At 45.7% G+C, this 12356-nt stretch overlaps 1 protein-coding gene across 26 annotated transcripts in view; it reads right to left on the bottom strand.

Annotated features, from left to right (window-relative positions):
• rbfox1 (RNA binding fox-1 homolog 1) overlaps positions 1-12356 on the bottom strand; it is a 147579-nt gene that overhangs the window by 52548 nt on the left and 82675 nt on the right. For 9 of the 26 annotated variants that reach the window (XM_084927103.1, XM_084927116.1, XM_084927129.1 and 6 more), the window contains exon 8: positions 4210-4235. The exons of the other annotated variants lie outside the window; for them this stretch is intronic. In XM_084927103.1, the coding sequence (XP_084783229.1) occupies positions 4210-4235 (26 nt within the window). The remainder of the gene's footprint in view (positions 1-4209; positions 4236-12356) is intronic. 26 annotated transcript variants of the gene reach the window in all.

The following is a 12356-nucleotide window of genomic DNA, read 5'->3' as shown; positions in this document are numbered from 1 at the left end:
TATTTTCACAACTTTCTAACTTCTTCAGACACAGGCCTGTCCCCTTTTCAAGTCTCACTTGGTTATCAACCTCCACTATTTTTGGCAGCCGAGACCACCTATGAGGTTCCATCTATACAACAACACCTGTAACAGAACTGGTCGATCTGCCTCAAACCAAAAAGGCCTTGCTCTGTTAAACCGAGCTGAATTGCCATTATGTGGCCTACTGTTGGACACTGGTGCCAAGGTATGAACCAGCGCAGAAGGTTTGGCTATCCACTAAAGACATCCCATTGAAACCCCTCACCCATAAGCTCGCTCCACGCTTCATTGCTCCCTACAAAACTGAATCAATCATCAGTGCAGCAGCAGTTAAGCTAAAGCTCCCTCCCTCACCCCACATTTCATGTCTCACAAATCAAGCCAGTTCACTCCAGTCCGTTAACTTTGCTACTTGGTATTTTTGATTCTTCTCTTCCTAACATGAATTCTCTGTGTCTTCAGTTGTCTATGTCCTGGGCTCAGTATTCATCACTCACCTGTTTACTCACCTGGTCTCCCGACGCTGGCCTATTCTGCTTCATGGTTCATGTTGAACACTCACCTGCTATCACCAATTGTCAAGACTTCAGAAAGGACAAAGATTGAACATCTTAGCTTCTCACTCCTCCGCTGCTTCGGACACTCACCTGGTTGCCTCCCCCTGGAATCTGCCACATTCACTCCTGAGAGAATATCCTCTCAACTTACCTGTTCAAAGTCAGTGGAGTAACGCACCTCTCCATTCTTTAAGTGAGCTCATCTCCTGTGATGCTCACTCTGTATGTTAGCGAAATTTCTTGTGTTTAATAAAAAATTTATTCGGAGTAATCAGCAGTCCATTGTGTCTGCATTAGTGTTGGCCTTCATTACCCTTGACATAGCCCTTAAGGGTCATGGGTAAAACTTTCCAAAGGGTAAATATCATGGTCCCTGTGTCTACCCAGCCAGCTGAGTTAGGAAACTTGTTATCTCTCGCTCTCTCTCCTGTCTCCTCTCTGCTTGGGTGGAGCTCACTACAGGCTCCCGCATTTGGCCCAGTCACCTGCAAGCAGTTACTCACCTCTGGCCCATTATCCTGCTACTCCCACCCACTATTTATGGCAGGGACTCAGTGCTTCTTGTCGCTGTGTCACGGTACTGGGTTGTGTGACCCAGTGTTTGAGTTTTATTGTACAGTGGCTTGGAAAAGTATTCGGCCCCCTTGAACTTTCCCACATTTTGTCACATTACAGCCACAAACATGAATCAATTTTATTGGAATTCCACGTGAAAGACCAACACAAAGTGGTGCACACTTGGGAAGTGGAACGAAAATCATACATGATTCCAAACATTTTTTACAAATAAATAACTGCAAAGTGGGGTGTGCGTAATTATTCAGCCCCCTTTGGTCTGAGTGCAGTCAGTTGCCCATAGACATTGCCTGATGAGTGCTAATGACTAAATAGAGTGCACCTGTGTGTAATCTAATGTCAGCACAAATACAGCTGCTCTGTGACGGCCTCAGAGGTTGTCTAAGAGAATATTGGGAGCAACAACACCACGAAGTCCAAAGAACACACCAGACAGGTCAGGGATAAAGTTACTGAGAAATTTAAAGCAGGCTTAGGCTACAAAAAGATTTCCCAAGCCTTGAACATCCCACGGAGCACTGTTCAAGCCATCATTCAGAAATGGAAGGAGTCTGGCACAACTGTAAACCTACCAAGACAAGGTCGTCCACCTAAACTCACAGGCCGAACAAGGAGCTGATCAGTAATGCAGCCAAGAGGCCCATAGTGACTCTGGACGAGCTGCAGAGATCTACAGCTCAGGTGGGGGAATCTGTCCATAGGACAACTATTAGTCGTGCACTGCACAAAGTTGGCCTTTATGGAAGAGTGGCAAGAAGAAAGCCATTGTTAACAGAAAACCATAAGAAGTCCCGTTTGCAGTTTGCCACAAGCCATGTGGGGGACACAGCAAACATGTGGAAGAAGGTGCTCTGGTCAGATGAGACCAAAATGCAAAACACTATGTGTGGTGGAAAACTAACACTGCACATCACTCTGAACACACCATCCCCACTGTCAAATATGGTGGTGGCAGCATCATGCTCTGGGGGTGCTTCTCTTCAGCAGGGACAGGGAAGCTGGTCAGAGTTGATGGGAAGATGGATGGAGCCAAATACAGGGCAATCTTGGAAGAAAACCTCTTGGAGTCTGCAAAAGACTTGAGACTGGGGCGGAGGTTCAGCTTCCAGCAGGACAATGACCCTAAACATAAAGCCAGGGCAACAATGGGATGGTTTAAAACAAAACATATCCATGTGTTAGAATGGCCCAGTCAAAGTCCAGATCTAAATCCAATCCAGAATCTGTGGCAAGATCTGAAAACTGCTGTTCACAAACGCTGTCCATCTAATCTGACTGAGCTGGAGCTGTTTTGCAAAGAAGAATGGGCAAAGATTTCAGTCTCTAGATGTGCAAAGCTGGTAGAGACAGACCCTAAAAGACTGGCAGCTGTAATTGCAGCATCAGGGGTCTGAATAATTACGCACAACCCACTTTTCAGTTAATTATTTGTAAAAAATGTTTTGAATCATGTGTGATTTTCGTTCCACTTCTCACGTGTGCACCACTTTGTGTTGGTCTTTCACGTGGAATTCCAATAAAATTGATTCATGTTCGTGGCTGTAATGTGACAAAATGTGGAAAAGTTCAAGGGGGCCGAATACTTTTGCAAGCCACTGTATTTTTTTTTCCATTTGTGTTCTAGTTTCAGTTTAGTTTACCTTACTAAGTGCTACGATGCCTAGGTTGCTGTGTTAGTCCTTTGCTTTGTAGATCCTTTTGTGTCTTCTCACCTGTTCTAAGTCTCCCTGCTTCATGTCTACCTGTCATGTTTCATGTCTGTGTGGTGCTTGTTGTCAAATTCATGTCATGTCTGTGTCTAGTAATGTTTCCTGTTTATTTTGGAAGTCTTGTTTCCATGTTCTATGTACTTAGTTTTCACTTCCACTGTGGTGTCATTATGTTCATTCTAGTGAGCTGTTTCCTCATGTGTCTCCACTTCTCCTGATCCCCTGTGTGTATTTAAGCCCGCTGTCTTCCTGTGTTCAGTGTGGCGTCGTCTGTGTTCCCTTCCCCATGTCTAGTTTTAGACTTCATAGTGTCCCTTCATGTGTCATAGGATTATCAATGTTCATAGCTTTTATAGTCTCTCTAGTCTTGTCATAGTTTATTCATAGTTTTGTTAATTTGGTCTGAGCTTGTTTGCTTTATTTTTGTATGCTCAAGTATCAGCCCCAAATAAAGGTTCGCTTTTCGTTAAAGTAAATTCCGTCTCACGTCACTGTCCTCACTTGGGTCCTCCACTCAGTCTCCACTCGGTCTGCCTCCCACAGACCGTGACACACTGGATCGTTGTATAACTCACGTTAGTGTAGCCCCGGGTCTAACCCTCTCTTGTGTTTCCCTGTGATTTCCTGGCTTTGACTATTTATTGTATATAGATTCCCTGGACCCATTCTTGTTTCCCTCCCATGGATTTCAGAGCATGAGTGTTTGGCAGAGTCACGTGGCATATCTGAAGAGGAGCGTGTGGTGTGGCCAAAGTGGAGCGTGGTGTGTGGATCAACAGTTAAGTGCGGTGTCCCTCTCCCCCCTTCCCGTGGATCCTTGGAACCCCGGACTTCTCAATATTTGTATATAGCTCACTTGGTGTTTGCCAGTAAACCTTCATAGCACTTTCTCCCCGAGTCTGCATCTGAGTCCGTTCAGTCAGCCTTGACAGAATGTTCTAGCCATTATGGACTCAGATTCAGATCCAACTTGCCGAGCTCTCGCAGCCCAGGAGGTGCTGCTGGCTCATCACGAGCGAATGTTTGTGCACCTGCAAGGGGAAATTGCTAATCTAAGTCAGGTGGTGGCACAGCAAACCCCACTGGCAAGCTCTCCACCGTCTCCCAACTTGTGTACAAATTTAACAAACAATTAAGTTATATACAGTTATTTAGATTAACATGCAAGCAATACTTATGTGTTTTGTTTTACTGTTCTCTCTGTACAATGACAGCGTATTATTATGATTATTATTATTATTATTATTGGTCAGCTTATTGCTCTACCAGTATTAAGCTGGCCAAACGAGGAGACGAAAGCATCAATACATAGTAAGCTCCCTGCCATGCATGGTTGGTTTTACCTGACCCAAGGTCCAGCACTCTGAGACTGTACGCCAAGTAGAAGGAAGGAGGTCACAGACTAGTGAGTGTCAGAACCACTATCCAGAACGAAACAATAAAGATTCATGAGTATGTCAAGAAAATGTACTTAGATGGCCAAAACTGATCATGTGCTTAGTGAATACCTCAGGCAGCAGAAACCCAAGAAAGAAAAGGAGCAAGGAGAAGAACCATCATGGAAGGACAGGGCTTGTCCATTGTTGGTGTATTGCTTACAGTACACATAAATTAGGAAATACACAGATACATAAATCAAATCTTCTTGTAGTATGAGTGTGGGAGAGAGAGAGAATGCCTGTGTCTTTGTCACTAATGAACTTGATAATGAGGCTGGGAAATCACAGTAAAATCCCCCAGGAGCCAGTGGCACACACAGAACCAGTACAGCCACACCATCCACTGCTCCCAAGAGTATTAAATGGGGGTAGTGAGCAGCTGACCCCGCTAGAGGCTGGCCAACCAGGTATGAGTTGAGAACAGGGGCCCAGGCACACTGCCGGGTGGTTCTTGATTGCCTTTTGGACATTGAGATTTGAGGCACCAACTTATGAGGCGCCTTCATTCTACAACAGTTACCTATCAGGAAACAAGGTACTCTAAAGCCATGGTTGTGACTTATGGTTCTGCTGCAGGTCTTCCTGATTTTGTAGAGATTGTCCAAATTGCACTTGTTGGGGAAAGAGTGCATTTTATTATGAAAACACGCATCCTCACATGACGAACACTACTGTGGATATCATTTGGAGAAGACAGATCACATTGTTGACCAACAGAGCCTCAGTGATGCATGTCCTCTGTTTTTGCAGGAAAGCACATGGTGACACTGAAGGGCCACTTCTGCGTCCATTGTTGAGTATGATGTAGATACATCATATCTTCTGTCTCCCAAGACATGGAACAAACTGTAAGATTCTGGGTCTTGATTGAGCAAGAAGACAAGAAATGCACTCTCAACTGTGGATGGGTTGGTTGCAATTGTCAAAAAACAAACAAACTCCAATACATTGATGAAGACTTTCAAAAACCTCTTCACTCTAAACTCGACAAATGAACTCAAAGACACACTTAAAGTGTATGCACCACTAAACTTAATATTGACAGCTATGCCCCAGGAAAACATCCTTGATAAATCTGATGTGAGCTCTTTCATTCTGAGATGCAAATCTCTCAGTGGACTCATGTGATGCTGTGATTCTGATTCCTTCCTCCTTTGTAAGGCAGAACCCATGGCCTTCTGTGTTTCCACATTCTAAACTTCCCCCACAACACTAAGTTGACCCTGAGAAAAGGCAATGACATGTTTTTTATTTATTTAACCAGGAAGATCCCATTGAGGTTAAAAACCTCTTTTTCAAGGGAGACCTGGCCAAGCTAGGCAGCAGCGTTTGTCTCACAGTTACAGAAATTACTCAATTAAACACAGGCAGCAACAACACATGCAAATATAAATGGAAAAAAAAATTAATTAAATAAAAAAATAAATAAAGTAAGTAAAATTCAATAAAATTCAACAACATTCAATAAAATTCAAATAAATTTTTAAAAAATCTGTTAAAATGACAATCAATCTAATTGAAACAGTTGCATGTTACGGACTTGTCCTCTGACTCTGAGTTTAGATTTAAAAGCACTTAATGAAATGAATTCAGTCATTTTCGAGTCGCTCTGCAGTTTGTTCCAAGCCAAGGGTGCTAAATGGACAAAAGCTCTTTTACCAAATTCAGTTCGGGCAAATGGAACAGAAAGCAACAAGTAACCATGTGGAAGAAGAGAATACCGACCAGCATGCTTCATTGCAAGCAGGGAACATATATAAGAAGGTGGCAACCCAAGTATTGCCTTATATATAAAACTGTATAAATAAGAGTTCCTCCAAATTTCCAAAGCAGGCCATCCTACCAGAGAGTATAACGCACAGTGGTGAGTCTGAGATATACGGTTAGTGATGAACCTCAGAGAAGCATGATACACAGTATCAATCATTTATTTAACAGAAGACATTGACAGCAAGTGTAAAATCTGACATCTGGGAGCACCTGGCAGAGGCCATTTTTTTTTCTACACAGCGTACCCCAATGATGCTCAAAGATCTGCACTGGCACAGGCACTTGTAGAGAAGCATCCCTGATTAAAGGACACTGGATCTTTTATTAGAACCTATGGGTGGCAGCAAAGCCTGAAATACAGATGTGGAAACTACCAAACAAAACATGAAGCTCTGAAAAGCCCTCCACTCTTGGCACCACAAGTAAGCCTGTAGTCTGAGAGTGAAAAGCTCTAATGAGGTGATATGGAGTCCAAGCACGGAATCCTGTGGAACTCCATAATTAACCTTAGTGTGCGACCAAAACTCTCCATTTACATGAATAAATTGGAGTCTATTAGATAGATAGGATTTAAACCAGAGAGTTTAAAACTCTCAAAAACAAGCTTCTATCCTAAGTCAATCAACACGACTGTTGGCCCTGGGATTTTGCTTAATGTCACTGTCGCTTCAGCACTTTGGAGTGCTCACTGCTCCGGCAGCTCTCTCCTCCTCTCCAGCCCGGCTGCTACTGAAATAGAGATGGCATGATTAGAAGATGCTCACCACCTGTGAAGCTCTTCCTTCTTTACCACCACATCCTGAACCCACTGCTCCAGCACTTTGAGTGCTCAGATAAAGTAGAAAAGCGCTATATAAGAACCAGTCCATTTACCATTTACTACTCCTCCCCTGCAGTCGTGCCACCAACCTCACCCCGCCACACACCCCCCACTGCCTGACTTAGGCCGGTGAGACATCTGACCTAGCCAACTTGATACACTCCAAGCGGGAGAGGAAATCGGCCACAGCCATCTGTGCCACCGCCCTATGGACCACTCTAAACTTAAAAGGCTGTAAAGCCAGACACCACTGTGTGATCTGGGCATTGACATCCTTCACGCAGTGGAGCCATTGCAGCGGGGCATGGTCAGAGGGTGAAAGGGCGGCCCAGGAGGTAATTGGGCAATGGGGCAGTTGGCCCCCCTTACCCAGTGGTACAAAACAGCCCCCAGCCCTCTGTTCAAAGTGATGCTCCAATATATTTGTATTGTCGGGCAGGGGAAAGAACAAATCTGCAAACCGCCATTGCAATGCAGCAACATCCACACTCTTGGCCTGTGTCACGTGGTTATCACAATGGAGGGAGGCAGGAATGGTAGAATTTGGCACTTTCAGCCCCAACTCATCTCTCTCTTTAAACAGGCTCACCAGAGAAGCAGTTTCAGGGGCACCTCCCGCATTGCAAACAACAGAGGGTCTAACCAGCAATCCCAATTGCATTATCATCCTCGTGAATAGGGATGGGTACCGGTATCCGGTGCCATGATGGCACCGGTTCTGACATAAACGGTAGTAACCAGACTGAAAAGCAGCGCACATTTCGGTGCTTAATTTTGGTGCTTTTTTTTCCTGAGCTGTCATACACTTTAGATTCTAGCCAATCATTTTACGTTTCCGAGGATAGTAGGCGGGTCCAGGTACGTACGTTCTTTTAGAGCAGAGCTACAGATTAAAAACGCCCAAGGCGAAGCGGTCAAAAGTCTGGCTGTACTTCACAGCAAAATATGCAAACTCAGCACCCTGCAACAAGTGCTTTAAGGTGATACTGTGATACTGTCAAAAGAGGTAACACCTCGAATCTGATGAAACACCTGGCGACGCATAGCGTTTTTTTTAAAAGCCAAAAAATGCACCGTATTTGATAGCTTGCTGCGAGACCTCACACCGAGCACATCTACTGCGGGTGGGTTGCCTGTTATCGGACCCGGAGTTAGCAACATCCCCCAAAAACCCGAAGAGGAGAGTCCTGGCCCCTAGCCCTGCCAGTGTAGCAGAAATGATGACGGATGATGATGGCAGCAGCAGCCGTTCTTCTCTGGGTCAGTAGCTTAATGTTGTTCGTGTGTAATTTACGTTGAGTAGGCTAACCACGTTATTACATTAATGCATGTAAGGTGAACTAGCAAACACCGTCGTAGTTACATGCGGCTGTCTTCTTGTTTGATGGCAGATGCTCCCTTCACCCTGGCCAAAAAAGCTAAAATGACCAAAGAAAAAGTGGAAAACAGCTAAACATGAGAGGTTTTTGGACCAATTTTGTGTTCTCCATTCTTTAAGCACCGGTTTGAGCACCGGCACCGTTTCAAAAGTACCGGTTTTGCACCGGTATCGGATAAAACCTAAACGATACCCATCCCTACTCGTGAATGAACTTCTAAATCATGGAGTTTAAAGTCTTATTCAGCCACTCCACCAGCCCATCAGTCTGAGGGTGGTAGACACTCGTCCGAATAGATTTAATGTCTAATAATAATAATGATAATAATGATAATGCTCATACAGTTCTTTAAGTGTGCGAGATATGAATGACATGCCCTGGTAAGTCAGTATCTCTTTTGGGATATCGACTCGGGGGATGACCTGAATCTGCACCTGTGCTTCACTTTTAGCAGAAATGGTGTGCAGCAGCACTGCTTCCTGATATCGTGTTGCATTATCCACAAGAAATAATGAAAAGCAAAATCAGCGTGCACTCCGGTGAAATAGCCCAATGAGGTCCATGCCAATGCGCTTGAATGGGACCTCCATTAATGGTGGGATAGTCAACTAACGAACTAGTTAACTCCACTGATGAGGACGCCACTCATTGATGCACATCTGCCCGGATGCCTGGCCAATAAAACTGGGCCATTATTTAATCCAGAGTTTTGTCATACCCCATGTAACTGGCCAAAATGAGTCGCCTGGAAAATCATTTCCCGGTGGCTTCTAGGTACCAATAACTGGGTGTGCTCCTCCTGTGTGAAAGCATCACGACTCACTCAGTATAACCCAATCCTTACGAAGTGTGGGAATGTCAGCACTGCATCAGGGTGTACTAAGTAGGGTGTTGCCTCAAGACTGTTCCAGTGGAATATCATCCGTGGAGCGAGACACAGAAGACAGTGGATCTCCTCCTCTACCCTGTAGCCAGCGTTGTCCGACCATGTATCACCCCTGAGCACAGCGTAGACCCCATGTGTCCCTACCGGCCGTGAACGCACCCCAACACACTGCCTCATTAACCTACGAAATCTGCTCCAATCCGTTCCCAAAATTAAGGGGTTCTAACCACAGTCTTCAGTCTATACTTTTTACCCCAATATCTAATTTCCACCGGCACTATGGGGTATTAATGGATGTCCCCATGCACACACTTTACCTCCACCCACTCTGCCTCCAGCAATCCCCCCGGGCCAACCAGGGTTTGGTGGATCAGGGTCTGCATACAGCCTGAATCCACCAGAGGCTGGCATGTACCCCCTCTGCACCTTACCAGTACATGGTACGTCTCTCCTGAACCGGGCTGGCAACGTGGGATACCTGTCCCCGGTCACCCACACCTCCAGCACTCCTGCCCTGAAGCCTGTGCAGCTGGGCACGGAGTCTGTAACAGTCGGGACCTTTGGAGAAAGCCCACAAAAAAAGGGTTAGAAGAAAAAAGTCGTGACTGTTTGGCCTGTCACTGCCGCGGCAGTTCCCATGGCCGTTCTGGTTGCGCCACCAGGTGGTCCTCAGCGAGGGTCACAGCCACCTCAAAGCTCGACATCCAGTGGTAGACCCACTCCACCGTACCAATTGGGAGCCCTCCACAATCTGTTCAAGCACCACAAGGTTGAGCAGCCTCGACGACGCTGGCGTGGGGGAAGGTTGCAGTCACCTGGCTGCAGCGTCATGCAGCCTTCTGGTGTATGCGAAGGTATGGAATAAATGTTGGAAACTGATACCTCGAGTTAACTTGTTAAGTTTATGATAATGTTAACTAAGGTTTATATCACTAAACTCCAACATTTCTCCAACAGTTTTTTTATGGAAAAATAAACCATCACAGAAAAGTCTAATAGCTCTACAAAAACCAAAGGTCTAAAACTGCTAATTTTTTATCACTACTTCTTATCCAGTAGATTGCAGTCTCAGTACATCATTACATTCACCGTTCCATCAGTTCGTACAGAGCTTTGGAAGAAGGCATTCTCCTTTTCAGCCCCGTCTTCGTGGAATACATTGCAGAAGGATTTGAAGGATTTGAAGCTTTCTCCATTGATTTCACTTGCAGAAATCATCACGGGGAAACTGTTCTTGTTTTTAATATGACTGGGTACATTAGACAAACTGAGCTATTTTATTGTATTTTTTTTACTGTTGTAATTTTAATATGTTTGTCTGAAACAGGTCGCTTTTGTAAATGAGACATTCTCAGTTGGACTACCTGTATAAATAAAGGTTAAATAAAATAAATAAAAAGCTATATGTTTCAAAATGGATTAAGTGGGAGCAGGATCTTTCCATCAGCCAAGATCAAGATTTATAGACACAGATAGGCTAAAACACCTTCAAAATGACCAAAAGCCCCAAGTTATAACTTATACAATACAAAATTCTCTTCAGAACATGCTATAAGTTTCTTCCAAATGGGGCTTACACAGTCAAACACATGCACCAGTTGCAAAGGCAACTCTGCTGAAAGTTATATGCACGTCATGGTCCTGCATACCTGTCCAAAGGTTCTGGCAGAAGATATGTGAAGACCTAGCCACATGGCTTAGTTGTGGTATCCCAACCTCACACAAGCTATGCATCTTAGGTGACATAAGTGAACTAGATATGAAAGAAAATACATCATATATACACCTTACTTCCTTATGCATCTCTAAGAAAACTATCCTCATGAACTGGAAATCAAAAAAGCACTTATGTGTGAGTCAATATCAAAATGTACTGCTTGATTACATTAGTCTGGAAAAAATGGATGTTTCTTCAATGAACCAACTGGATCAATTTGTCTCTCTCTGGTCCCCACTGATCTATTCCATTACTTAGTGGGGGCAGTCAACTGACGTCTTGTTTCCCCGTTTGCCTTGTAGGTAGATGGGGATGGTCTCTGAGACTGCAGATGCCTGTTGGCCTCCTGGGAGCTGGAGATCTGCAGTTGTTGTTTTGGTGTGCCTCGGTTGGAGGCGGTGAAGGACTGTGGTAGGTGCGGCCTGAGGGTCTTGAGATCTGGAGCTTCAGGTGCTTGTAGTGGTGGAGGCTTGCCTCATCTGGATGGGGCTGGGTGCTGGGCCTGGGCTCTCGGTGCCCGAGGTTGTCTGGTGTCTGGTTGAGTCCTTCCTTGTGCGTAGGTGGTCTTCACCTGCCTGACCATCTCGCCCTCTAGGGTGGATCAGCCCACGTTGGGACGCACCTCCGGAGCTCTTGGGTACCCATAGGCCAATTGGGTTGGTGGGGCATCCAGGAGAGGGCACAACAATTGCTGGGTGCAGCTTGTGTTGAACGCAGACCAGTCTAGTTCCTTTACTGTGTGTGTCTGTTGTAACATCTGCTCGCCGACACCAAAGGCAAGGGGGAGTCAATGTGTGTACATGGTGGCTGGCCTCTAGGGGGGTCAACTACCCATTGTCTCTGGTCCTCTGGAGGGTGGGGAGCTTGTAGTGGCAGGGCCTGGCCTCATCTGGGCGGGGCTGGGAGCTGGGCCTGGGGCCCCAGTGCTCGAGTGCACCTGGTCTCTGGCTGGGTCCCACCTTCAGTAGTCTTGGGGGCTGTGGATGACACTGATGTCTTGGTTCCATCTCTGTCTGCGTCTAGGCTTCTGGGAGGCATCACTGCAGCGTCCCACCCTCTCTCTCTCTCACACACACACACACACACACACTCACTCTCTCTCTCTCTCTCACACACAGACACACACGCACTCTCTCTCTCTCTCTCTCTCTCTCTCTCACACACACACACACACTCACTCACTCTCTCTCCCTCTCTCCCTCTCTCTCTCTCACACACAGACACACACGCACTCACTCACTCTCTCTCCCTCTCTCCCTCTCTCTCTCTCACTCACTCTCTCTCTCACACAGACACACACGTACTCACTCACTCTCTCTCCCTCTCTCTCTCTCACTCACTCACTCTCACACACACACTCACTCACTCACTCAGTCACACTCTCTCTCTCTCTCTCTCTCTCACACACAGACACACACACACTCACTCTCTCTCTCACACACACACTCACTCTCTCCCTCTCTCTCTCTCTCACACACA

The sequence above is a fragment of the Perissodus microlepis genome, chromosome 4, assembly GCF_051167445.1.
Source record: "Perissodus microlepis isolate ML-2025 ecotype Zambia chromosome 4, ASM5116744v1, whole genome shotgun sequence".
NCBI classification, from domain to species: Eukaryota; Metazoa; Chordata; class Actinopteri; order Cichliformes; family Cichlidae; genus Perissodus; species Perissodus microlepis.
The sequence above is the reverse complement of the archived record's forward strand: the minus strand, read 5'-3'. Positions and strand labels throughout refer to the sequence as shown.